Source organism: Bufo gargarizans, chromosome 1, assembly GCF_014858855.1.
Source record: "Bufo gargarizans isolate SCDJY-AF-19 chromosome 1, ASM1485885v1, whole genome shotgun sequence".
Taxonomy (NCBI): Eukaryota; Metazoa; Chordata; class Amphibia; order Anura; family Bufonidae; genus Bufo; species Bufo gargarizans.
This window is the reverse complement of record NC_058080.1, coordinates 279,260,800-279,288,343: the sequence shown is the minus strand read 5'-3', so window position 1 is coordinate 279,288,343 and position 27,544 is coordinate 279,260,800. Positions and strand designations below refer to the sequence as shown.

The 27,544-nt window shown below is 46.2% G+C and overlaps 1 protein-coding gene across 1 annotated transcript in view; it reads left to right on the top strand.

The window, feature by feature from the left end:
- The window catches only part of ART1 (ADP-ribosyltransferase 1), a 47,878-nt gene that overhangs the window by 8,533 nt on the left and 11,801 nt on the right, over positions 1-27,544 (top strand). The window contains exon 2 of the mRNA XM_044277937.1: positions 14,528-14,612. Within this exon, the coding sequence (XP_044133872.1) occupies positions 14,535-14,612 (78 nt within the window). The 5' untranslated portion in view covers positions 14,528-14,534. The remainder of the gene's footprint in view (positions 1-14,527; positions 14,613-27,544) is intronic.

The window sequence follows — 27,544 nt, the reverse complement described above, 5'->3', positions numbered from 1 at the left end:
CTACTGACCGCCGCCATCTGGGACCGAGCACCCCAAAGGCAGCTTCAAGGAGTTCCCTGGCATGGCACTTCTTCAAACAATGTGCTGACGACAAGACCCGAGTGGTTTGCACGCTGTGCCATCAGAGCCTGAAGCGAGGCATTAACGTTCTGAACCTGAGCACAACCTGCATGACCAGGCACCTGCATGCAAAGCATGAACTGCAGTGGAGTAAACACCTTAAAACCAAGGAAGTCACTCAGGCTCCCCCTGCTACCTCTTCTGCTGCTGCCGCCTCGGCCTATTCTGCTGCTGCCGCCTCGGCCTCTTCCTCCGCCTCTGGAGGAACGTTGGCACCTGCCGCCCAGCAAACAGGGGATGTACCACCAACACCACCACCACCACCTCCGTCACCAAGCGTCTCAACCATGTCACACGCCAGCGTTCAGCTCTCCATCTCACAAACATTTGATAGAAAGCGTAAATTCCCACCTAGCCACCCTCGATCCCTGGCCCTGAATGCCAGCATTTCTAAACTACTGGCCTATGAAATGCTGTCATTTAGGCTGGTGGACACAGACAGCTTCAAACAGCTCATGTCGCTTGCTGTCCCACAGTATGTTGTTCCCAGCCGCCACTACTTCTCCAAGAGAGCCGTGCCTTCCCTGCACAACCAAGTATCCGATAAAATCAAGTGTGCACTGCGCAACGCCATCTGTGGCAAGGTCCACCTAACCACAGATACGTGGACCAGTAAGCACGGCCAGGGACGCTATATCTCCCTAACTGCACACTGGGTAAATGTAGTGGCAGCTGGGCCCCAGGCGGAGAGCTGTTTGGCGCACGTCCTTCCGCCGCCAAGGATCGCAGGGCAACATTCTTTGCCTCCTGTTGCCACCTCCTCCTTCTCGGCTTCCTCCTCCTCTTCTTCCACCTGCTCATCCAGTCAGCCACACACCTTCACCACCAACTTCAGCACAGCCCGGGGTAAACGTCAGCAGGCCATTCTGAAACTCATATGTTTGGGGGACAGGCCCCACACCGCACAGGAGTTGTGGCGGGGTATAGAACAACAGACCGACGAGTGGTTGCTGCCGGTGAGCCTCAAGCCCGGCCTGGTGGTGTGTGATAATGGGCGAAATCTCGTTGCAGCTCTGGGACTAGCCGGTTTGACGCACATCCCTTGCTTGGCGCATGTGCTGAATTTGGTGGTGCAGAAGTTCATTCACAACTACCCCGACATGTCAGAGCTGCTGCATAAAGTGCGGGCCGTCTGTTCGCGCTTCCGGCGTTCACATCCTGCTGCTGCTCGCCTGTCTGCGCTACAGCGTAACTTCGGCCTTCCCGCTCACCGCCTCATATGCGACGTGCCCACCAGGTGGAACTCCACCTTGCACATGCTGGACAGACTGTGCGAGCAGCAGCAGGCCATAGTGGAGTTTCAGCTGCAGCACGCACGGGTCAGTCGCACTGCGGATCAGCACCACTTCACCACCAATGACTGGGCCTCCATGCGAGACCTGTGTGCCCTGTTGCGCTGTTTCGAGTACTCCACCAACATGGCCAGTGGCGATGACGCCGTTATCAGCGTTACAATACCACTTCTATGTCTCCTTGAGAAAACACTTAGGGCGATGATGGAAGAGGAGGTGGCCCAGGAGGAGGAGGAGGAGGAGGAGGAAGAGGGGTCATTTTTAGCACTTTCAGGCCAGTCTCTTCGAAGTGACTCAGAGGGAGGTTTTTGGCAACAGCAGAGGCCAGGTACAAATGTGGCCAGCCAGGGCCCACTACTGGAGGACGAGGAGGACGAGGATGAGGAGGAGGTGGAGGAGGATGAGGATGAAGCATGGTCACAGCGGGGTGGCACCCAACGCAGCTCGGGTCCATCACTGGTGCGTGGCTGGGGGGAAAGGCAGGACGATGACGATACGCCTCCCACAGAGGACAGCTTGTCCTTATCCCTGGGCAGCCTGGCACACATGAGCGACTACATGCTGCAGTGCCTGCGCAACGACAGCAGAGTTGCCCACATTTTAACCTGTGCGGACTACTGGGTTGCCACCCTGCTGGATCCACGCTACAAAGACAATGTGCCCACCTTACTTCCTGCACTGGAGCGTGATAGGAAGATGCGCGAGTACAAGCGCACGTTGGTAGACGCGCTACTGAGAGCATTCCCAAATGTCACAGGGGAACAAGTGGAAGCCCAAGGCCAAGGCAGAGGAGGAGCAAGAGGTCGCCAAGGCAGCTGTGTCACGGCCAGCTCCTCTGAGGGCAGGGTTAGCATGGCAGAGATGTGGAAAACTTTTGTCAACACGCCACAGCTAACTGCACCACCACCTGATACGCAACGTGTTAGCAGGAGGCAACATTTCACTAACATGGTGGAACAGTACGTGTGCACACCCCTCCACGTACTGACTGATGGTTCGGCCCCATTCAACTTCTGGGTCTCTAAATTGTCCACGTGGCCAGAGCTAGCCTTTTATGCCTTGGAGGTGCTGGCCTGCCCGGCAGCCAGCGTTTTGTCTGAACGTGTATTCAGCACGGCAGGGGGCGTCATTACAGACAAACGCAGCCGCCTGTCTACAGCCAATGTGGACAAGCTGACGTTCATAAAAATGAACCAGGCATGGATCCCACAGGACCTGTCCGTCCCTTGTCCAGATTAGACATTAACTACCTCCCCATAACCATATATTATTGGACTCCAGGGCACTTCCTCATTCAATCCTATTTTTATTTTCATTTTACCATTATATTGCGAGGCTACCCAAAGTTGAATGAACCTCTCTGCTCTGCCTGTGTGCTAGGCCTAAATATATGCCAATGGACTGTTGCAGTGGTGGCTGACATGAAGCCTGATTCTCTGCTATGACATGCAGACTAATTCTCTGCTGACATGAAGCCAGATTGTCTGTTACGGGACCTCTCTCCTCTGCCTGGGTGCTGGGCCTAAATATATGCCAATGGACTGTTGCAGTGGTGGGTGACGTGAAGCCTCATTCTCTGCTATGACATGCAGACTGATTCTCTGCTGTCATGAAGCCAGATTGTCTGTTACGGGACCTCTCTGCTCTGCCTGTGTGCTAGGCCTAAATATATGCCAATGGACTGTTGCAGTGGTGGCTGACGTGAAGCCTCATTCTCTGCTATGACATGCAGACTGATTCTCTGCTGACATGAAGCCAGATTCTCTGTTACGGGACCTCTCTCCTCTGCCTGTGTGTGTGCTGGGCCTAAATATATGCCAATGGACTGTTGCAGTGGTGGGTGACGTGAAGCCTCATTCTCTGCTATGACATGCAGACTGATTCTCTGCTGACATGAAGCCAGATTCTCTGTTACGGGACCTCTCTCCTCTGCCTGTGTGTGTGCTGGGCCTAAATATATGCCAATGGACTGTTGCAGTGGTGGCTGACGTGAAGCCTCATTCTCTGCTATGACATGCAGACTGATTCTCTGCTGACATGAAGCCAGATTCTCTGTTACGGGACCTCTCTCCTCTGCCTGTGTGTGTGCTGGGCCTAAATATATGCCAATGGACTGTTGCAGTGGTGGCTGACGTGAAGCCTCATTCTCTGCTATGACATGCAGACTGATTCTCTGCTGACATGAAGCCAGATTCTCTGTTACGGGACCTCTCTCCTCTGCCTGTGTGTGTGCTGGGCCTAAATATATGCCAATGGACTGTTGCAGTGGTGGCTGACGTGAAGCCTCATTCTCTGCTATGACATGCAGACTGATTCTCTGCTGACATGAAGCCAGATTCTCTGTTACGGGACCTCTCTCCTCTGCCTGTGTGTGTGCTGGGCCTAAATATATGCCAATGGACTGTTGCAGTGGTGGCTGACGTGAAGCCTCATTCTCTGCTATGACATGCAGACTAATTCTCTGCTGACATGAAGACAGATTCTCTGTTACGGGACCTCTCTCCTCTGCCTGGGTGCCGGGGCCTAAATATCTGAGAATGGACTGTTCCAGTGGTGGGTGACGGGAAGCCAGATTCTCTGCTATGGAACCTCTCTCCAATTGATTTTGGTTAATTTTTATTTATTTAATTTTTATTTTAATTCATTTCCCTATCCACATTTGTTTGCAGGGGATTTACCTACATGTTGCTGCCTTTTGCAGCCCTCTAGCTCTTTCCTGGGCTGTTTTACAGCCTTTTTAGTGCCGAAAAGTTCGGGTCCCCATTGACTTCAATGGGGTTCGGGTTCGGGACGAAGTTCGGATCGGGTTCGGATCCCGAACCCGAACATTTCCGGGATGTTCGGCCGAACTTCTCGAACCCGAACATCCAGGTGTTCGCTCAACTCTACTTACAACACTCAACAGACGTCTGGGGACCGAGGAGACCAGTTTCTCCAGTTTAGAAATAGGACTGCTCTCCCATTCTTGTCTAATACAGGCCTCTAACTGTTCCATCGTCTTGGGCCTTCTTTGTTGCACCTTCCTCTTTAAGATGCGCCAAATGTTCTCTATAGGTGACAGATATGGACTGCAGACCGGCCATTTCAGTACCAGGATCCTTCTCCTACGCAGCCATGATGTTGTGATTGATGCAGAATGTGGTCTGGCATTATCTTGTTGAAAAATGCAGGGTCTTCCCTGAAAGAGATGACGTCTGGATGGGAGCAGATGTTGTTCTAGAACCTGAATATATGTTTCTGCATTGATGGTGCCTTTCCAGACATGCAAGCTGCCCATGCCACACACACTCATGCCACCCCATACCATCAGAGATGCAGGCTTCTGAACTGAGCGTTGATAACAACTTGGGTTGTCCTTGTCCTCTTTGGTCCGGATGACATGGCGTCCCAGATTTCCAAAAAGAACTTCGAATCGTGACTCGTCTGACCACAGAACAGTCTTCCATTTTGCCACACTCCATTGTAAATGATCCCTGGCCCAGTGAAAACGCCTGAGCTTGTGGATCTTGCTTAGAAATGGCTTCTTCTTTGCACTGTAGAGTTTCAGCTGGCAGCGGCGGATGGCGTGGTGGATTGTGTTCACTGACAATGGTTTCTGGAAGTATTCCTGAGCCCATTCTGGGATTTCCTTTACAGTAGCATTCCTGTTTGTGGTGCAGTGTCGTTTAAGGGCCCGGAGATCACGGGCATCCAGTATGGTTTTACCGCCTTGACCCTTACGCACAGAGATTGTTCCAGATTCTCTGAATCTTCGGATGATGTTATGCACAGTTGATGATGATAGATGCAAAGTCTTTGCAATGTTTCGCTGGGTAACACCTTTCTGATATTGCTCCACTATCTTTCTGCGCAACATTGTGGGAATTGGTGATCCTCTACCCATCTTGGTTTCTGAGAGACACTGCCGCTGTGAGAAGCTCTTTTTATACCCAATCATGTCGCCAATTGACCTAATTAGTGTTAATTGGTCTTCCAGCTCTTCGTTATGCTCAAATTTACTTTTTCCAGCCTCTTATTGCTTCTTGTCGCAACTTTTTGGGGATTTGTTGACACCGTGAAATTTTGAATCAACGTATTTTTCCTTTAAAATGATACATTTACTCGGATTAAACGTTTGATCTGTCATCTACGTTCTATTACACATAACATACTGACATTTGCCATCTCCACATCATCGCATTCAGTTTTTATTCACAATTTGTTTAGTGTCCCAACTTTTTGGGAATCCGGTTTGTACATAGTATGGCACCCCCTGGTGTATATTTACTTACGTAGTTTGGCTCCTCCTGGTGTTCAGTTACTTACATAGTATGGCTCCACCTGTTGTTCAGTTACTCACATAGTATGGCTCCACCTGTTGTTCAGTTACTTACATAGTATGGCTCCACCTGGTGTTCAGTTACTTACATGGTATGGCTCCACCTGTTGTTCACTTACATTATATGGGACTACCTAGTGTTCAGTTACTTACATAGTATGGCTCCACCTGGTGTTCATTTACTTACATAGTATGACGCCCCCTACTGTTTAGTAACTTACATAGTATGGCGCCCCCTGGTGTATATTTACTTACATAGTTTGGCTCCTCCTGGTGTTCAGTAACTTGCATAGTATGGCTCGACCTGGTGTTCAGTTACTTACATAGTATAGCTCTTCCTGGTGTTCAGTTACTTTCATTGTATGGCTCCACCTGTTGTTCAGTTACTTACATAGTATGGCTCCACCTGGTGTTCAGTTACTTACATAGTATGGCTCAACCTGTTGTTCAGTTACTTACATAGTATGGCTCCACCTGGTGTTCAGTTACTTACATAGTATGGCTCCACCTGTTGTTCAGTTACTTACATAGTATGGCTCCACCTGGTGTTCAGTTACTTACATGGTATGGCTCCACCTGTTGTTCACTTACATTATATGGGACTACCTGGTGTTTAGTTACTTACATAGTGTGGCTCCACCTGGTGTTCATTTACTTACATAGTATGACGCCCCCTACTGTTTAGTAACTTACATAGTATGGCTCCACCTGGTGTTCATTTACTTACATATTATGGCGGCCCCTGGTGTTCATTTACTTACACAGTATGGCTCCTCCTGGTGTTCAGTTACTTACATAGTATGGCTCCTCCTGGTGTTCAGTTACTTACATAGTATGGCTCCACCTGGTGTTCAGTTACATACATAGTACGGCTCCACCTGGTGTTCAGTTACTCACATAGTATGGCTCCACCTGGTGTTTAGTAACTTACATAGTATGGCTCCACCTGGTGTTCATTTACTTACATATTATGGCGGCCCCTGGTGTTCATTTACTTACATATTATGGCGGCCCCTGGTGTTCATTTACTTACACAGTTTGGCTCCTCCTGGTGTTCAATTGCTTGCATAGTATGGCTCCACCTGATGCTCATTTACTTACATAGTATTGCTCCATCTGGTGTTCAGTTACTTACTTAGTATCGCTCCCCTTGGTGATCAGTTGCTTACATAGTATGGCTCCACTCTGTGTTCAGTTACTTACATAATATGGCTCCAACTGTTCAGTTACATTATATGGGTCTACCTGGTGTTCATTTACTTACATAGTATCGCTCCCCCTGGTGATCAGTTACTTACATAGTATGGCTCCACCTGTTGTTCAGTTACTTACATAGTATGGCTCCACCTGGTCTTCATTTACTTACACAGTATGACTCCACCTGGTGTTTATTTACCTACATATTATGGCTCCAACTAGTGTTCAGTTACTTACATAATATGGCACCCCTGGTGTTCAGTTACTTACATAGTATCGCTCTCCCTGGTGAACAGTTACTTACATAGTATTGCTCCAACTGGTCTTCGGTTACTTATATAGTATGGCTCCACCTGGGCTTTAGTTACCTACATAGTATGACGCTCCCTAGTGTTCAGTTACTTACAAAGTTTGGCTCCCCCTGGTGTTCAGTTACTTGCATAGTATGGCTCCTCCTGGTGTTCAGTTACTTACATAGTATGGCTCCTCCTGGTGTTCAGTTACTTACATAGTATGGCTCCACCTGGTGTTCAGTTACATACATAGTATGGCTCCACCTGGTGTTCAGTTACTTACATAGTATGGCTCCACCTGGTGTTCAGTTATTTACATAGTATGGCGCCCCCTATTGTTCATTTACTTTAATGGTATGGCTCCCTCTAGTGGTCGAGGATGTTCAGTCACTCTGCTTTTAGCTGAGTCTCTCCATAGTGATCATCTGTCCACTAGGAATAAAGCCTCATTCACACTTTAATGTTTCACTTTTGTGTTCTCCACGGACAGCAGACGTACCCATTAATTTTAATCTGTTTTTTACCACGGTCCGTAGAAGCACGCCCTATTTTCTCCTTGTTCACGGATCCATCACGCCCATTATTGTCTATGATTTCGTTAGCATCACGGATGCCATCCGTATTTCATAGATCATTAGGAAGAGATTCTTTTAAACTTATTTTCTAGCTGTACAGCGTCAATGAAACACGGATGACACATCGAAAGCAAAAAACGGACACACATTCCACAAATGGATCCATCACGGACATCTTTACAGAGGCATCACTGACCTTCTTTAACGGATTTAAGCACGGACGTGTGAATGAGGCTCAACACGGTCAAGAGAATCCTCTGCAGCAGGATGGCAGTATAGCAGAGAAGACTCTGTCTGGTGGGAAATAAGAATCGGGCAAAAAAAGAAACAGAAGAACTTCATTTTTCATGAATCATATAATTTTTCAAAACAATTTGGCAAAAAACCCTGCGATTCTAGGGAGACTCGTTCACATTGCGGCTGGCTATTGGCTGCCCCCTCGTCTTGGATGTTTTTATCCGCGTGACACAGAGATGCATCGGTGGCAGACATCAGAAGCAGTGCGGGTTCTAGGGAGCTGGGTATGTATAACTAGTATGAGGGGCCGGGGCATTTTGGGGGTTATTATAGGGTTAGATAACCCCTTCAACTTTTGGGGATCTGATCCCCTCTACAATGCATTTCTATACATCTGTATTGTAATCCATTGTCTGTCAGTGTATTACACAGTGTAATACAGTGGGCTGGGTCTCACAGGCTTACACTTATATGTAAAGGGTAGTAGTACTAGTGGTGGTAGTAGTAGCAGTAGTAGTGGTAGTAGTAATAATGCAGTGTGGATGTGGAAAGGGTACAGTAATAAGAGGTACGTTGCCACAATAGTAGCAGCAGCTGAAGCAACACAGCATGGAAGCTACAATGCTGTCTATGGGTAGAAGTAGTAATAGTAGGAGTGGTGACTGTGTGGCATCAATGGCAGTAGGGGAATAGCAGCTATGGTGACAGCAGCAGCCATACTGTACAGAACATGATGGTAGGCAGACAGACAGCAGCAGTGGCAAGATCCAGCCAGAGGAATGTAATAATTCACCCAGATCCAGACCAAAAAAGTGACGTTTTGGACACTAGCAAAGGACAATTTGGTCAGTTTGGGTGTCACTAGCCCCCCGCGGTGCTAAGAACCCTCGCCGAGATGACACTGGAGGCTGGGAAAGAAAGAAGAAAGCGGTCATGCTGTGCCAGTTCTGGCCACTTTTCCAGTCTGCCTGCCTAGAAATCCATGAGGTCAGGGAACAGGGTATGCTCCAGAGGCCGGTCATAGTTTAGAAGAACCTAAACCTGGGTGTTGAGGTGGGAGCTGTCGGCTTGCTGATTGGCCTCAGCTGGGAGCAGGACATGGAGAAACTGCTCCATCATGTTGAGGAGACTGAAATGGCTGCTGTTGTGGCTTCTGGGGGAATGGTAAAAAAGTCCAGAGTGTCAGTGTCTGCAGTAACCAGGGTGCTTCTTTACTGGAGGAATTCAGGAGCAAAACAGTACAGGCGAGGCGTAGGGCTGGCTTCTCCCTGAGACAAGGCATTGAGATGGCTTCTCCAGTCTCCTCCTGGGCAGAAGAAGGGTTCGATGCTGAGCAAAGGCATCAGCTAGCTGTCCCTCCCTCCCTCCCTCCTCTCTCTCTCTCTCTCTCTCTCTCTGAAGGCTGGTACCCTGGTCCAAGGCTGGTGAGCCAGGGTCTGTGGCAGAGTATCCCCATCTCAGCGTCTTCTCATGGTCACTCAGTAGTCTGGCAGTCTACTCTTCCAAGCACTGTTCCCTAAGTGCAGCACACTAGGGGCTCTGACTAGAACCTTCTAGTGGGAGGGGTGGAGTGGAGAAGCTCAGCACAGACAGATACACTGTAACACTTTCCGTCTGTCATAGACTTACATTACAGCTTCAATGAAACTCAATGGCAATGACACCGCAGATTTTCCAGACAAAAACAAGTTTCCAGACATAAAAACAGAGCTAAACCAGACAGTCCCAAGGTCAGTTTGTCTGGTTTTGGTGGTAAACAAGTCTGGCCTTTTCCCTCCAAAATATGGTCTTCTTTAAACTCTATGGCAGCTATGGAAAATGACCAGCTTCTCATTCAAAGTCCTAACAGTCTCTCAGTGCTCATTAACCCTTTCTACAGAGCCTTGCAAATACAGTGATGATGAACAGGATATATATCACAACATATATATAAAATGCAGTTACACAGTATTAAACAGTGCAAGTCAACCTTTTCAAGTGAAATAAAGTAAGAAGTTTATAACTATGCATAGGGGAAATAGGCAAATGTCCACAAATGTCCAAACATGAAAGTACTCCCTACTCCAGAGCACTTTCCCCCAACAGCTAAAAGGGGTGGCAACAAGATGCGTCAGCTGTTCTTCTGCCGTCGTCCCCTGCTACATGAGCATCAGCAACTGTTCTAAGATAAATATGAGAGGCATGACATTGTTGATGCTGCAGTTGTCCCCTGCCGAAAAACTTTCTGGCCTATTCGAAAGGCTTCAGCACCTGACAGGAGTCTCAGTTGAGCTGCCACTGTCTGACCTCGTATGAACACATGCTCCTTCCTGCTGAGGCGTCTGGTGCATGACAAAATCATTCACAACTTTCCACTGATCGAACAGATGCTTGAGCATGTGCAATGTCAAATTCCAGCAAGTTGGCGCGTCCATCATGGCGTGAGATGTGCCGCAAGGTGAGAATCGCAGGGAGTGGCCCACATTGTTCATCTAAAGGCAGCAGACTCCACTAAATGGTACGGCAGCGACTGGAACTTGGCTGGGTGTCAGGGGATTGCTAGGCATGTAAATTTGTTTCCTGGCCCCACATTCTGTAATCAATGGCTGACGATGAACCGGAGAAGGAGTCTGAGCTGGACAGGCAGAAAGTGATGACGACTATGTGAAAGACACCATACTACCCGTGGATGCTGCCTATCTGGCACAAAGGAGACTGGGAGAAGGAGTAAAGTCTTGTTGTGCTAGCACCCACCTCTGTTTTCCCACTGGATCAGTGATCATGTGGTTCAATAGTGCTGTGGTGCCTATGTTTGTGTTTGAAGGCCCACGGCTTATTTTCATCCTGCAGATCTTGCACAGTGCAATGCTTCTGTCAGAAAGGTGGAGAAACACTTGTACACTACGTAGAGAGCTACCGGAAGCTGAGCTTAGCTTAGATCTGGCACATTTTGAGTCTGTGCCCAGAGTATCAGCAGCATCACCAGTTCCTGAGCTGACCACAATAGAAGCAGATCTGACCCTGGCAGTTCTTTGGGAGGTTCTGGCCATATGTGTTCTCTGCTCTTTATTGCTGCTAGTGTTGATCGAGCATGCATGTTAGTCAGGAAGAGCTGTGCTGAAGAAGGGAAAGATGCAGGGAGGGAAATATATATTTTTTTAAAGGACTATTGTGTGTGGCAGCAATATATATTTTTAGCCCAACCTGCGCTAAATTGCTAAAACTTTACAGACCCAAAAGCGAAGTCTTGCCTGTTGGTACTCTGGCACACATGGCTGATTTTATGTTAGGCTGCCTTTCCCGTGACCCATTGGACAACACCGATTACTGGTTGTTCACCCTTCTCGACCCCCGCTACAAAGAGAACTTCTCATCTCTCATTCCTGTGGTGGAGAGAAAGAGCAAAATGCTGCAATACCAGAAGGTTCTTGTGGAAAAATTGCTCCAAAAATTTCCAGCTGACAACGCTGGCGGCAGAGTACTTATTTCCTTGGGCAACCGAGGAGGGGAGACGAGGGGAACACACAGCAGTTCCAACACAGGCAGGGCAACACTCTCCAAGGCCTGGGACAGTTTCATGACACCGGACAAGCACCCTCACCCTGATGCGCGGCTTAGTGTCACAAGGAGGGAAACATTTTGGAAGATGGTGAAGGAGCGCGTAGCAGACCGTGTCAGCGTCCTCAATGATCCCTCAGTTTCTTACAACTACTAGGTGTCCAAGCTGGACACGTGGCACGAACGTGCTTTGTCAGAGCGGGTATTTAGTGCTGCTGGGGGCATAATAACTGATAAGCGCATCCGCCTGTCAACTGGCAATACTGACAGGTTGACTCTTATCAAAATGAACAAGGCCTGGATTGCCCCTGACTTCTCTACTCCACCAGAGGAATGCTGATGAACATAAAAGCACTTTAAATGTGTTTTTTTTTATAATGTACTGAATACACTGTATTCCCATGCACCCCTTCCACCACAAAAAAGGGTATATGTTTCAATCTTCCTTTTTTCGCCATCTTCCTCCTCCTCTTCCATCATATCAACATGCTTATTAGGGTCAGCTCCCCAGGAGGCCCTCACCTATAATCTTTTAGAGGGTCAGCTCACCTGCAGGCCCTCGCATATAATGTTTTAGAGGGTCAGCTCACCAGCAGGCTCTCACCTACAATTCTTTAGAGGGTCAGCTCACCTGCAGGCCCTCGCATATAATGTTTTAGAGGGTCAGCTCCCCAGGAGGCCCTCACCTATAATCTTTTAGAGGGTCAGCTCACCTGCAGGCCCTCGCATATAATGTTTTAGAGGGTCAGCTCACCAGCAGGCTCTCACCTACAATTCTTTAGAGGGTCAGCTCACCTGCAGGCCCTCGCATATAATGTTTTAGAGGGTCAGCTCCCCAGGAGGCCCTCACCTACAATCTTTTAGAGGGTCAGCTCACCTGCATGCCCTCGCATATAATGTTTTAGAGGGTCAGCTCACCAGCAGGCTCTCACCTTCAATTTTTTAGAGGGTCAGCTCACCTGCAGGCCCTCGCATTTAATGTTTTAGCGGGTCAGCTCACCAGTAGGCCCTCACATACAATCTTTTAGAAGGTCAGCTCACTGCAGGCCCTCGCATATAATGTTTTAGAGGGTCAGCTCACCTGCAGGCCCTTGCATATAATGTTTTTGAGGATAAGCTCACCTGCAGGCCCTCAACCATAATTTTTTACAGGGTCAGCTCACCAGCAGGCCCTCAACCATAATTATTTTGATGCTCAGATCAGCAGCAGGCACTCGGCCCTAATGATTTAGAGAGTCAGCTCTGCAGCAGATCCTCACCCCTAAAGTTTTAGATGGTCAGCTCAGCAGCAGACCCTAGCCTGTAATGTTTTAGAGGGTCACCAGCAGGCCCTCAACCATAATGTTTTTGAGGGTCACCAGCAGGCCATCAATCATAAATTTTCAAGGGTGTATGATGCCCTCCTTTATGTGTAATAAAGGGTATATTGGAGTGCCGGTTCCTTGTAATTTTTGAAAGCCCTGTCACTTAGTACATAGGCTTTATGAGTTTAGGAGTCCCACTACCTGAACAATTGTACCACAATGTTAATGAGGCCCTCCTTTATGTGATATACAGGTTGCATCAGAGTGCCTCTTCCTTGTAATCTTTCCATAATTTTTATCTTCAGTTTTGTGCGTATTAGTGTTAGTCTGTAAAAGTGGCGTACTCCTAAGACAACATCGTTCCCAGCAGCGACCTGGGAGTCCAAGATGCATCCAGACATTCTTCCCATGCTGTTCCCGAACCATTTCAGTGGTGGTACCATAAATTTTTGACCTTTTCCTATGAACCAGACACCCTCTCATCTCCAGAGCAGGGGGCGCCTGGTTTAATGCTCGGGTTCTCCCATTGACTTGCATTGTGCTCAGGTGCTCGGTAGAGCACCCGAGCATCCCGAGGTGTTCGGCCCGAGCACTTTGGTGCTCGATTAACACTATTTGCTGCCACTGCTACCTTGGGTTGGGCGATATACCGCTGTTTCCTCATTACCGCAGTATTTTGTGAGGTCATAGAAGCGGTCATGAGCGCTGACCGTTTCAAAATCTGCGTCTGCGGAACCTGAAGAGTTAATTGCGCGGATCACAGCGTCCTGTCAGAGGTCAGGGGCCGGTAATGTTCTTCAGTCTCTGCATTGGTGGCAGTGGGCAGTCCGCCCCCTCCCTCCCCAGTATTAATCATTGGTGGCAGTGGCCACAGGGTCCCCCTCCCCCTCTCCCCCGCCATCATTGGTGGCAGTGGGCAGTTCCGATCAGAGTCCCAGCAGTGTAATGCTGGTGCTCCGATCGGTTACCATGGCAGCCAGGACGCTACTGAAGCCCTGGCTGCCATGGTATGTTAGTGAGCAGCATTATACTCACGTGCGCCGTTGCCGCCCCGGGCGCTCCTTCTTCTCATAGGTCTGTGCGCATAGGTCTAGGAGCGCCCGGCGGCCACGGCGCACGTGAGTATAATGCTGCTCACTAACATACCATGGCAGCCAGGGCTTCAGTAGCGTCCTGGCTGCCATGGTAACCGATCGGAGTCCTCTTGCAGGCTGCAGCAGGTTTTTGGACAGAATCTCCCTGTGTTTGGGTCATTATTTCTCCCTCCGTCTTTAGAAACCTTCCTGGAACTGGAGCAGAAAAGATAATCCCCCCCCCGCCAACGTCCCCAGACAGAGGGGATGGCGGTGCCTGGTGACATCATATCATATCTTTTGGTGATATAGTGCGTGTGCAGCATGTTTCTCTCACTGAGTGAGACCCAAGAGTTTTTGAAGTAGTTTAGTTTTCAAGAGAATCTGACAAAAAAAAAAAACAGACACCGGGAGTTATATGTACAGAACTGTGAATGATGAACGCCCTCACTAACAGCGGTGTGCCCCACGTCACCCGCAGAGGCTCACACACCCTCACTGGTGCCCTCGGCACATGGTCACTCCGACCACATCAAAATCCTGTGCCTGCTATCAACTCTCCTAAATCTCTCTAATTTCAGGTGAAAAATGGGGAAGCAATCCGATTATTCCTGTACTACAACACCCATCATCATCAGCCTGATAATACTGAGCACAGTCATACAGGTAAAATAACAACAAATATCTCTGTACATACAAGGCAGTATTATAGTAGTTATATTCTTGTACATAGGAGCAGTATTATAGCAGTTATATTCTTGTACATAGGAGCAGTATTATAGTAGTTATATTCTTGTACATAGGAGCAGTATTATAGTAGTTATATTCTTGTACATAGGAGCAGTATTATAGTAGTTATATTCTTGTACATAGGAGCAGTATTATAGTAGTTATATTCTTGTATATAGAAGCAGTATTATAGTAGATATATTCTTGTACACAGGAGCAGTAATATAGTAGTTATATTCTTGTACATAGGAGCAGTATTATAGTAGTTATATTCTTGTATATAGGAGCAGTATTATAGTAGTTATATTCTTGTACATAGGAGCAGTATTATAGTAGTTATATTCTTGTACATAGGAGCAGTATTATAGTAGTTATATTCTTGTACATAGGAGCAGTAATATAGTAGTTATATTCTTGTACATAGGAGCAGTAATATAGTAGTTATATTCTTGTACATAGGAGCAGTATTATAGTAGTTATATTCTTGTATATAGAAGCAGTATTATAGTAGATATATTCTTGTACACAGGAGCAGTAATATAGTAGTTATATTCTTGTACATAGGAGCAGTATTATAGTAGTTATATTCTTGTACATAGGAGACAGTATTATAGTAGTTATATTCTTGTACATAGGAGCAGTATTATAGTAGTTATATTCTTGTACATAGGAGGCAGTATTATAGTAGTTATATTCTTGTAGATAGGAGCAGTATTATAGTAGTTATATTCTTGTACATAGGAGGCAGTATTATAGTAGTTCTATTCTTGTACATAGGAGCAGTATTATAGTAGTTCTATTCTTGTACATAGGAGCAGTATTATAGTAGTTATATTCTTGTACATAGGAGCAGTATTATAGTAGTTATATTCTTGTACATAGGAGCAGTATTATAGTAGTTATATTCTTGTACATATGGGCAGTATTATAGTAGTTATATCCTTGTACATAGGAGCAGTATTATAGTAGTTATATTCTTGTACATAGGAGCAGTATTATAGTAGTTATATCCTTGTACATAGGAGCAGTATTATAGTAGTTATATTCTTGTATATAGAGGGCAGTATTATAGTAGTTATATTATTGTACATAGAGGGCAGTATTATAGTAGTTATATTCTTATACATAGGAGCAGTATTATAGTAGTTATATTCTTGTACATAGGAGCAGTATTATAGTAGTTATATTCTTGTATATAGAGGGCAGTATTATAGTAGTTATATTCTTGTACATAGAGGGCAGTATTATAGTAGTTATATTCTTGTATATAGAGGGCAGTATTATAGTAGTTATATTCTTGTACATAGGAGCAGTATTATAGTAGTTATATTCTTGTATATAGAGGGCAGTATTATAGTAGTTATATTCTTGTACATAGAGGGCAGTATTATAGTAGTTATATTCTTGTACATAGGAGCAGTATTATAGTAGTTATATTCTTGTACATAGGAGCAGTATTATAGTAGTTATATCCTTGTACATAGGAGCAGTATTATAGTAGTTATATTCTTATACATAGGAGCAGTATTATAGTAGTTATATTCTTGTATATAGAGGGCAGTATTATAGTAGTTATATTCTTGTATATAGGAGCAGTATTATAGTAGTTATATTCTTGTACATAGGAGCAGTATTATAGTAGTTATATTCTTGTACATAGGAGGCAGTATTATAGTAGTTATATTCCTGTACATAGGAGGCAGTATTATAGTAGTTATATTCTTGTACATAGAGGGCAGTATTATAGTAGTTATATTCTTGTACATAGAGGGCAGTATTATAGTAGTTATATTCTTTGTCAAATTTCTTTTTATTGAGAAAGGCACAAAGTTATGTAAAAGAACATACATCTCATGTACCAGACGCAGCTGGGTTTAAGCTTAATCAGCATACACGATACATCTCAGTGATGGCATACATAACTCCGAACAGTAATAACCTGTGCAAACAGATATCTGGTGGTGGGGGAATCGACAAGACAAGGGGAAGATGGGACAGGGGGAGGGGAGGATAGGGTCAGGTAGATGTCAACCATATAGCTTGCAATTTGTCTTATCAAAGCCTAGAACTTGCAATATTGTTTCCAGGGGGACCAAATTTTAACAAACGTCGCTCTAGAGTGATTCTCCCAGTGGGCCAGCTCTTCAAACCGGTATAGTTGGTCAATTTTCTCGGTCCACATCACGTGTGAGAGAGCCGCATCATTCTTCCAGAGGAGAGGAACCAGTAAACGGGCCGCTGTTATAAGCATGGTGGGTAGATTAGACTTCGAAGGGGTAAGCGTACTATTAGGGCACCAAAGTAATAGGAGCTTTGCATCTAGCCTGACCTGGGTATTACAGATCTTATTTATAGCTGCCACCACTTCTACCCAGAAAGGCTGGATTTTCTCGCAACCCCACCAAATGTGAGATAAAGAACCGGGACCTCCCCCACACCTCCAGCAACTGTCTGGGATAGCGGGATTAAGCTTATGGAGGAATTCTGGCGTTTTGTACCATCTTGTAAGTAATTTATACGAGTTAGCTTGAATCTTAATGCAGCGGTTGAATCCGTGCGAGTGTGTGAGGATAAACGCTTTTTCAGGTTCCGATAATGTTATGGACAATTCTTTTTCCCAGGCTGCTAGGAACCACAGATCTGGAGGCGTGGAGGAGAGCAGCTCCTTATAAAATGTGGAGAGAGGTTTCTTTGGGCGAGTGGTGATAGAGAGTTTGCCTTCTAACCATGAGGGATCCATAGTAGGCCTAGGGAGCGTTGCTAAGCACGCCAAATCCTTTTTAAAAGCCATAGCCGCTCGGAATTGCGTCTATTTTGCTCCAATCTAAAGCACCCGACACTGACGTGATGTCTTGTAGTTTGAGGCCGGACAACAGTGCCCAGATTCCTGATGCCCCAGAGGTGGTAGGATGCACATAAGCCTGCAGCAGTTGCAGGGGAAGGTTCAAACTAGGAAATTGGAGGGTAGAAGAGCTATATAGTTTGGACCACTCTGTTAATAAGCCCTTCCATAAGGGCGATGCAAACTTATTGTTGGCGGTGCATTTGCGTAAGCCCCAAAAAACCAGCTTATCGTTGTATGAAAGCATATCGCACTCCAGTCGGGAGACAAGGCCGGGGGGACGCCAAGATAGGAGGCTCAAGGCTCTATTTAGCATTGACGCTCTATAATAGAGGTACATGTCAGGTAGGCCGAAGCCTCCCAACCTTCTCTCCCGAGTGAGAATGGCATACGCCAGTCTAGGGGACTTGCCTGACCACACGAATGCTGAGAAGACTCTGCGGACCTCCACAAAGAAGGAATGGGGTAGCCAGATAGGGAGTGTTTGGATGAGATAGAGCAGTCTGGGGACAATAAAAGCTTTGAGGTAATTCTTCTGTCCTATCCATGAGATAAACGGTAGCTTTAAAGAGTGTAGGTGAGATTTAATGGATTTAAGCAAGGGGGCCTGATTCAGCTCAAAGAGCTCCTCTGGTTTTGCTGAAATGTTAGTACCCAGAAATGGGATTGACTTAGGGGCCCACGAAAAGGCAGTGGAACTTTTAAGCGTGGCCACAAAGGAGGGTGGGCAAGAGATATTCAGGGCCTGTGACTTAGTATAATTAATCTTAAAGTTTGAGACCATTCCATATTCTTCAAAAAGGGCCTGAAGTCTGGGAAAGGAGGTTAAAGGGTTGGACGTTATAACCAGCAGATCGTCCGCAAAAGCAGCTGTCAAGTGAGTCTGCGACCCTAAAGTGATACCTGCAATGTCCGGGTCCTGCCTGATCTTAGCCAGCAGGGTCTCCATGACAATAACAAAGAGAGCAGGTGAGAGAGGGCAGCCCTGTCTCGTCCCATTAGTGATGGGAAAGGATGGGGACAGTGTTCCATTGATCCGTATTCTGGCAGAAGGGAGCGAATAGAGTGAGAAGATGGATTGGATGAACTGGTCCGAAAGGCCAAATTTCGACAATGCTCGCGACATGAATTGCCAGCTGATCCTGTCGAAGGCCTTCTCTGCATCCGTACTAAGTAGTGCTAGCGGTACCGAGTGCTTTCGGGCATGTGTAATCAGTTGTATGACACGGACCGTATTCTCACTCCCTTGCCTGCCAGACACGAATCCCACCTGCTCCTCGTTGATAATGCCAGGGAGAACCGCCTGAATCCTTTGAGCCAAAATCTTGGCCCACCACTTCACATCTGTATTCAGAAGCGAAATTGGGCGGTAACTCCCACAGTTTAGGGGATCTTTCTTTTCCTTATGGATTACTGTGATGTGGGCAGCAAGCGATTGGGGCGGGAGGGAACCCCCCTGGAGTAAGTGGTTACATAGGATGTTAAACTGGGGGATTAAAATGTGCTTAAAGGTTTTGTAGTAGGAGATGGTGAAACCATCAGGGCCAGGGCTTTTCCCTGAGGGTATGGAGGAGAGGACCTTACCAATTTCAGTGTCAGTGATGGGTGATAAAAGCTGAGCTGACTGCGCTGGGGTAATAGCAGGTAACTGAAGGGAGGAGAGGAATTTCTCCGTCGCTTCCCCTAGTTGGTCTGGTGAGAGGCCATCTGGTGTTTTAAGATTATAAAGGTCTCTATAGAAGGCACAGAAGGACCTTGCAATGTCCGGAGTACTTTTATGCAGGACACCTTTATCGTCTTTAACTGCAGGAATAAAGGAGTCAGTTCTCTGCTTCTTGACTAGGGCAGACATCAACCTGTTACCTTTGTCCCCGTGAGCGTAAGAGCGGAATTTGGCGCTGAGTAACAGCTTGGCTGAAGTGACATTCATCAGGTTTTTGAGCTTAGTGCGTGCTTCTGCGAGCTCTGAGGCACAGCTAAGAGCCTGGGAAGTTTTATGCGATAGCTCTAGAGCCTGGATCTGGGAGAGAAGTGACACCATGGCTTGACTTCGTTGTCTTTTAATATGGGCACCTAAGGCTATTAGTTCTCCTCTCAGGACCGCTTTATGGGTTTCCCAAATAATGGAAGGGGAGGGCGCGTCCGGGCCTGAAGCGTTAGCAGTGAAGAAATCAGTTATGATAGAGGAGAGTTTAGCAGCATGGGAGGGGTCCGAAATAATGGTCTCGTTTATGCGCCAATTCCATTCCCTCTTTGGGAGGTCCTGCAGAGAAATGCTCAGGAATACAGGAGCATGGTCAGACAGGGTGATGTTCCCTATGTGGGATCCGATAGCCCTATTAGCAAAGGATTTAGACAGGAATAGATAATCTAGTCTATGATAGGACAATTTAGCTGCCGAGTAAAAGGAAAAATCCCTACCAGTGGGGTTTGTGGTGCGCCAAATATCTAAGACTCCCAACCTCTGTAAAGCGCGTTTAAGGCGTCTTAAGCGAACATGTGTAATGGCAGATTTCCCATTTGATGAATCTAATGCAGGTTCAAGGGTAGCATTAAAATCACCTCCTAAGATAACCATTCCCTCCTTGAAGGAGGACAATAAGCCAAGGGTCTGAACGAGCCAAGCAACCTGCCCTCTGTTGGGAGCATATACAGTTGCCAGGGTAACAGGAGCGTCAGCGATAGTGCCCTTAACAAACAGGTAACGACCCTCAGGGTCCGAGGAGACAGCAGAATGCTTGAAGGGGAGCTGCTTGTGGATCGCTATGCTGACACCCCTGCTAGCCGAACCGTAAGTGCTGTGGAACCATTGTGAAAACCTTTTGGGGGGCAATTTGGGAATCTTACCCTCTCGGAAGTGGGTTTCCTGAAAGAATGCTATAGACACTTTATCCCTCTGTAAAAGGGCCAGGATTTGGGACCGCTTGCAAGGCTCGTTCATTCCCCGGACGTTAAAGGATGAAATCACAATAGACGACATTCTGAGAAATAAAGTAGACAATCAGCATCTGACAATGCAATATATGACATCTGATGGTGTACGACTAAGCATTTGCAATTCGACATCTGATGGAAGGGGAGTGGATCTGACACACAAGGAAAGGAGGGGAGACAAACAGGTGGGAAACATGACAACATTGCAAATATGGCTTGCAAGAGAAGCTCTGCTGAGCACCTCCTGACTATATAGCGACCCTTTCGCATCACGGCTATCAGCCGGGGTCTGTCAGGTGGGGGGTCCCGCAGAGCTAAAGATGGCCAGTGGGCAGCCATCAAGAGGGGAAAAGGGTAATCCTCGGGTACAACCGGGTTAACCCCTGCAAAATAGGATGAAGGCAGGGAGTGGGGAAGGGAAACATCTCAGAGAGGCTTCCGAATCCTAAAACAAGAAAAAGATCATACTAACAGCAAACAATAACTATAAGACTGGCAAGAAGCAGCAGCCTAAAGTCAGGTAAAGAACCCTGGGGCACATCCAGCTTCAGGCCTTCCCGCCAAAGTAACATGCAGTCCCGCACAAATCGCTAGAAGCGAATAAGAAATGAAGAGAACCTTACTAACTGTCAGGTAATCAGGTTGAGGCAAGTGCAGACTTTTCAGCCCTGGTTCTGGGCCCTTTCCTCCCTGGTACGGAGCTCCAGCCGGCCATCTGCGGAGGTGGTATAGGTGGATCTTCCAGATCCGCCGGCATCCATGATGGAATTTCAATAGGGGATATCTCCAATGCGGCCCAGCTTGCTTGAAGGTCTACAGGTGTTCGGATGGTAAGCTGGCGACCGTTCCGCAGAATCGCTATGCCGAACGGGTAGAGCCAGCGGAATTGAGTCCTGGACTCTCTGAGGGCATTCAGGAGCGGCCGCAAGATGCGCCGCTTAGCCAATGTGGACGGCGCCAGATCCTGAAAGAACTGGATAGGCGACCCTTCATACTGCAGACTTTCGGCCTCCCTGCCTGCTCTCATAATTGCGGCCGTATCCACAAAGCTAAGAAGGCCGCAGATCACATCCCGAGGTGGATCTGCAGCTTTGGGCTTTGGCCTAAGCGCGCGGTGTATGCGCTCAATTACGATGCGCTCCGATCTGTCAGGCCTGAGGAGACCCGCGCCACCTTGTCCAATGCTTCATTTGCGAACGATTCTGGGAGGCCACGGATCCTAAGATTCCTCCTGCGACTCCTTGGTCCTCGATGCGAAGAAGCGCGTCATTTAATAATGCGGAATGCGCGTTAATCGCATGATACGATTTCTCCTCCCTTTTAACGGCCGCCTCATGCGCATTTTCTAGGTCCGACACCCTGTGCCCGATGCTGCGAAGATCCTCCTTAATATCGGAGAGGTCCTTTTTTATAGGAGCGAGTGCCGAGTTGAGCACTTCCAGGAGCGCAGCTTTGGTAAAGGTTCCCCCCTGGTATCGGGACTTACAAGTCGAGGTATCAGAAGCGCTGCCAGCATCCGACTCCTCTTCCGCATCTGATAGCTGAGCAGGGGTCGCCGCCATCTTAGGGGTCTCAGCCGCTCTAAGCTTCGGATGTTTCCTGAGATATTGGTCCATCTCAGGCTGTCTGGACTTAGCAGGAGTATGGTCCACAGGTTCTTTGGTTCTGTCCTTTCCCACTTTACCCATCTGTGCAGCTTATTAGCTATTTTAAGGGGTTAAAACACCGGTAAGGTAGAGGAGCTCAGCAACACACAGCCATTCAGCTAGGCAGCCAGGCTCCGCCCCATAGTAGTTATATTCTTGTACATAGGAGCAGTATTATAGTAGTTATATTCTTGTACACAGAGGGCAGTATTATAGTAGTTATATTCTTGTACATAGGAGCAGTATTATAGTAGTTATATTCTTGTACATAGAGGGCAGTATTATAGTAGTTATATTCTTGTACATAGAGGGCAGTATTATAGTAGTTATATTCCTGTACATAGGAGGCAGTATTATAGTAGTTATATTCTTGTACATAGGAGCAGTATTATAGTAGTTATATTCTTGTACATAGGAGGCAGTATTATAGTAGTTATATTCTTGTACATAGGAGCAGTATTATAGTAGTTATATTCTTGTACATAGGAGCAGTATTATAGTAGTTATATTCTTGTACATAGGAGGCAGTATTATAGTAGTTATATTCTTGTACATAGGAGCAGTATTATAGTAGTTATATTCTTGTACATAGGAGCAGTATTATAGTAGTTATATTCTTGTACATAGGAGCAGTATTATAGTAGTTATATTCTTGTACATAGGAGCAGTATTATAGTAGTTATATTCTTGTACATAGGGGCAGTATTATAGTAGTTATATTCTTGTACATATGAGCAGTATTATAGTAGTTATATTCTTGTACATAGGAGCAGTATTATAGTAGTTATATTCTTGTACATATGAGCAGTATTATAGTAGTTATACTCTTGTACATAGGAGCAGTATTATAGTAGTTATATTCTTGTACATAGGAGGCAGTATTATAGTAGTTATATTCTTGTACATAGGAGCAGTATTATAGTAGTTATATTCTTGTACATAGGAGCAGTATTATAGTAGTTATATTCTTGTACATAGGAGCAGTATTATAGTAGTTATATTCTTGTACATAGGAGCAGTATTATAGTAGTTATATTCTTGTACATAGGGGCAGTATTATAGTAGTTATATTCTTGTACATATGAGCAGTATTATAGTAGTTATACTCTTGTACATAGGAAGCAGTATTATAGTAGTTATATTCTTGTACATAGGAGCAGTATTATAGTAGTTATATTCTTGTACATAGGAGCAGTATTATAGTAGTTATATTCTTGTACATAGGAGGCAGTATTATAGTAGTTATATTCTTGTACATAGGAGCAGTATTATAGTAGTTATATTCTTGTACATAGGAGCAGTATTATAGTAGTTATATTCTTGTACATAGGAGCAGTATTATAGTAGTTATATCCTTGTACATAGGAGCAGTATTATAGTAGTTATATCCTTGTACATAGGAGGCAGTATTATAGTAGTTATATTCTTGTACATAGGAGCAGTATTATAGTAGTTATATTCTTGTACATAGGAGCAGTATTATAGTAGTTATATTCTTGTACATAGGAGCAGTATTATAGTAGTTATATTCTTGTACATAGGAGGCAGTATTATAGTAGTTATATTCTTGTACATAGGAGCAGTATTATAGTAGTTATATTCCTGTACATAGGAGGCAATTTTTATTAGTATAAAACAAGTAAAAATACAATAGTACATTCCGAAATGAGAATGAACAAACAATTATTGAACTGAAATCATACATATCATCAAAATAATAAGTTTATAATAACTATAACTTAAGAGTCCATTGCAAATAAATGGGAGAAAAGATGAATAAATAAACATAATTCCAGGATACATGAACCAGAAATTACTCCAAATATACATTCTTCCATAATTTTCCATTCTCGCCCTTTCTCCTAACTTCTATAGATCTGACCCACCTTAGCTCCGACAGGATGAGGTTTACGGCTTTCTCATGGTTGAAGGGCTCACTATGGATGGATACTCTTGTTCTTGTCTGCCAGTGATAGTACTTAACGATGGTAATAATCAAATGCAGGGTCCCCCGGTCAATGTCAGCTACCTGTGATGTCACACCATATACAATGTCTGGGTAGGTCAGAGACTGCAGCCTTGGGATTTTTAGCTTGCTGGCTATCTCCTGCCATATCTGTCGCCCTCCCCAGCACTCAGTTATAAAATGTTCCATAGTCTCCTCCTGCTGACAGCCCAAGGGACACATGCGATCTAGAACACTCAGGAACTTTAAATTGCCTCTGACAAAAAGCTTCCCATGGAATGACAGCCAGGCAATGTCAAACAACTTTGCAGGAAGCCTTGGTCCGTTGAGGAACCTAAGACTTTCCTGCAAGGTGGCTGTTGTACAGTCTCTCAGTGCTGGCTGCAAGTTATAGAAGGCCCCACAGATCTTTATATAGAGATCCTTCCTGGTCTTAGTCTCCAGATACACCTTGTCTATTCCCCATTTCTTCACACACTTTAGACCATATTCCAGGTACTGGGGGAGGAAGCCACGAGTAAACCGACCCCTCTTGAGACTGCCGCCTCGCACCCAAGACTCTGCAAAAGGCAATATCCAGTCCCTGACACTGTTCGCCCACAGGGAGCTGCTGTTTGAGTCCAGGCAACCAAAATTAACTTTTAGAAACATGGAGTCAAAGAACACCCTTGGATTTAACATATCCAGCCCACCCTCTCTCCTCTGTAGGTAGGTGATCCCTCTTTTTATTGGGTTCAACCTGTTCCCCCACAAAAGTTGGAAGAACAGGCTAAAGAGCCTAGCCGAGAAAGGTTCTGGCAAAGGAAAGACAACAGAGACGTACAAGAAGACGGGGACCAGGTAAGTCTTCAACATAGTAACCCTTTCTCTATAGGTCAGCCTCCAGTTCTTCCATCGCTGAACCTTTGCATTTCCGGAATCCAACTTTTCTTCCCAATTTAGTTTGGCATTATCTTCCCTCCCAAATTTGACCCCAAGGATTTTAATATAGGTGGAGGCCTTTGCAAATTGTGGCAGATCAAAGTCTGGATCAGTACTTAAAGTCCAGAGAGCTTGACTCTTCTCAAGGTTGACTAGAGACCCCGAGGCCTCCGAGTAGCTTCTGATGGCTGCAGACAACATCTGCACCTCACGAGGCTCAGATATCACCACAGTCACATCATCCGCATAGGCAACTACTTTCAAAGGCAAGCAGTGGGGGACCGGCACCCCCTGAAAATCGCACTCCTGCAGTGACCTCAGGAACGGGTCCAAGGCAAACACATACAGCAGTGGACTCAAAGGGCAACCCTGTCTCACCCCTGCCTCTACTTCAAAAGTGTCCCCTTGCCAACCATTGATTAGAGGAAAGCTCTTCGCCTCACAATATAAAGTTTTCAGCCAATCTACAAATTGTCCTGGAATACCGTACTTTGACAAAGTGGCCCATAGATACTCGTGATCCACTCTGTCAAAAGCTTTAGCCTGGTCCAGACCTACAACATATCTCCCACACCTCAGAGCTTTACATCTCTCAAACATCTCCCTTATCGAGATGACTGCTCCAGAGATGTTCCGCCCTTTTACTGTGCCAAACTGACAGCCTGCCAACAGTGCCCGGGACAAACAGACTAACCTAGAGAACATGATTTTTGCCAGAATCTTCCTGTCAACATTCAAGAGGGCAATCGGCCTCCAGTTCTTGATGTCACTAGGCTCCTTACCTTTAGACAGCAGAATTAGCGAGGACACCCTCATGGACGGAGGCATCAGGTGATTTTCTAGACAATTTTTGTACACGTCCACGAGGATTGGGGCCAAGTGGTCTACGAACTTCTTATAGAATTCTGCTGTTATACCATCTGGACCTGGTGCCTTCTTCAGATGTAACTGATCAATGGCCACTTTAACTTCCTCCACCGTTAATTCTGCTGTCAAAGGAGAAAAGTCCACATCATTAGTATCAGGACCTGGAGTTGCCTCCAAGAATTGAGTCATCTTCTCTTTATCCAAAACCTTCTTCTGAAATAAGCCAGCATAGTAAGATCTCACCACCCCCAGGATACCCTCCCGAGATTCCTGCAAAACACCCTGGGAGTCAGTGAGACCTGCCACCGATCTATTAGCCACACGTTCCCTGCAATTCTCAAAGGGATCAGGAGCCCCTAAGGTCCCATAATCCCGTTCCAGAACCAGGGAGGTGTACCTGCTGTACTGATACTGACTTATCTCAAATTTCAGTTGGTCGATCTTTTGTTTTTCATCCCCACCCGCCGAATACAGTGACTCCAATTCTTTCCGCAGCCTGAGATACTGGCTATACTTACTCTTCCCTCTTTTAACTGACAGTCCCTGTAAGAGGGATCTGATCTCCACCTTGACATCCTCCCACCAGTCGGCCACGTTGTTATAAAAGTCCACTCTCTGAAGCTGAACCTGGAAAAGAGAGTGGACACAATCCTGGACATAGACATCATCCAGGAGGCTAGAATTAAGCCTCCATAGCCCTCTACCAATATCAGAGCGTCTAGTGGCTCCCAAGCAAAAAAACAAAGCCAGGTGGTCAGAGTAGGGGACGACCTTCTCACTTATCCCGCTAACAGTCTCTGTGGGGTTCACAAACGCCATGTCGATTCTACTGCTTCTGTCAGCACAAGAATATGTGAAGTTTGGCTTCCTGCCACCCCATGTGAAGACATCACTTAGGCCAGCCTGCGATATTATATTACTTAAGACTCTGGAGTCTCTGACCACCGCCCTGCCCGAGGACCGGTCACCTGATGACAAAGTGACATTAAAGTCCCCCGCCATTACTACAGGTATAGAGGTGAAAAGATACTGCTTCACATCATTAAACAGCTGGATTCTCTCAGCCACTGTCTGTGGGCCGTAGATGTTAATAAAGCGGAGCCGTCTACCATGGATGGTCACTTCCAGCACCAGGCACCTTCCCATAGCTACCTCCGTTAACCTGTGCACAGTCACGTCATTTGTGTTAAACAATATGGCCACCCCGGCATAAGGCTCCACAGCCAGCGACCAGCAAGAAGGACCAGACCGCCATTCACTCTCAGCCTCACGTAGATGCCCCAAGGTGTTCAAACGTGTCTCCTGCAGAAAGATGACATCTGCATCCAGGTATCTGAGGTGATCGTATACCGCGTATCTGGTCCTTCTTACTTTGATGCTGTTCACATTGCTCGAAGCAACTTTTAGAAAAAACCCAGCCATCACAAGACAACATAGAAAGAGCAGATAAGTGACTCCCATCAACATAGGTCAGGATCAGAGGCTTCCTGCCTACCACCGGTCTCCATATCTGACTCTACAAGGGCTTCTACAGGAGGGGGCTTCTTCTTTGTTGGGGGGTCCCCTGTGTCTGCCTCACACTCATTATCTATTCTCTGTTGCTCTTCCTCATAATCCCCATCAGACTCTGATAACGCCTCATATCTGTTTGATAGGACCATGACGCCTGCACCGGTACTGACTTTTTTCCTGG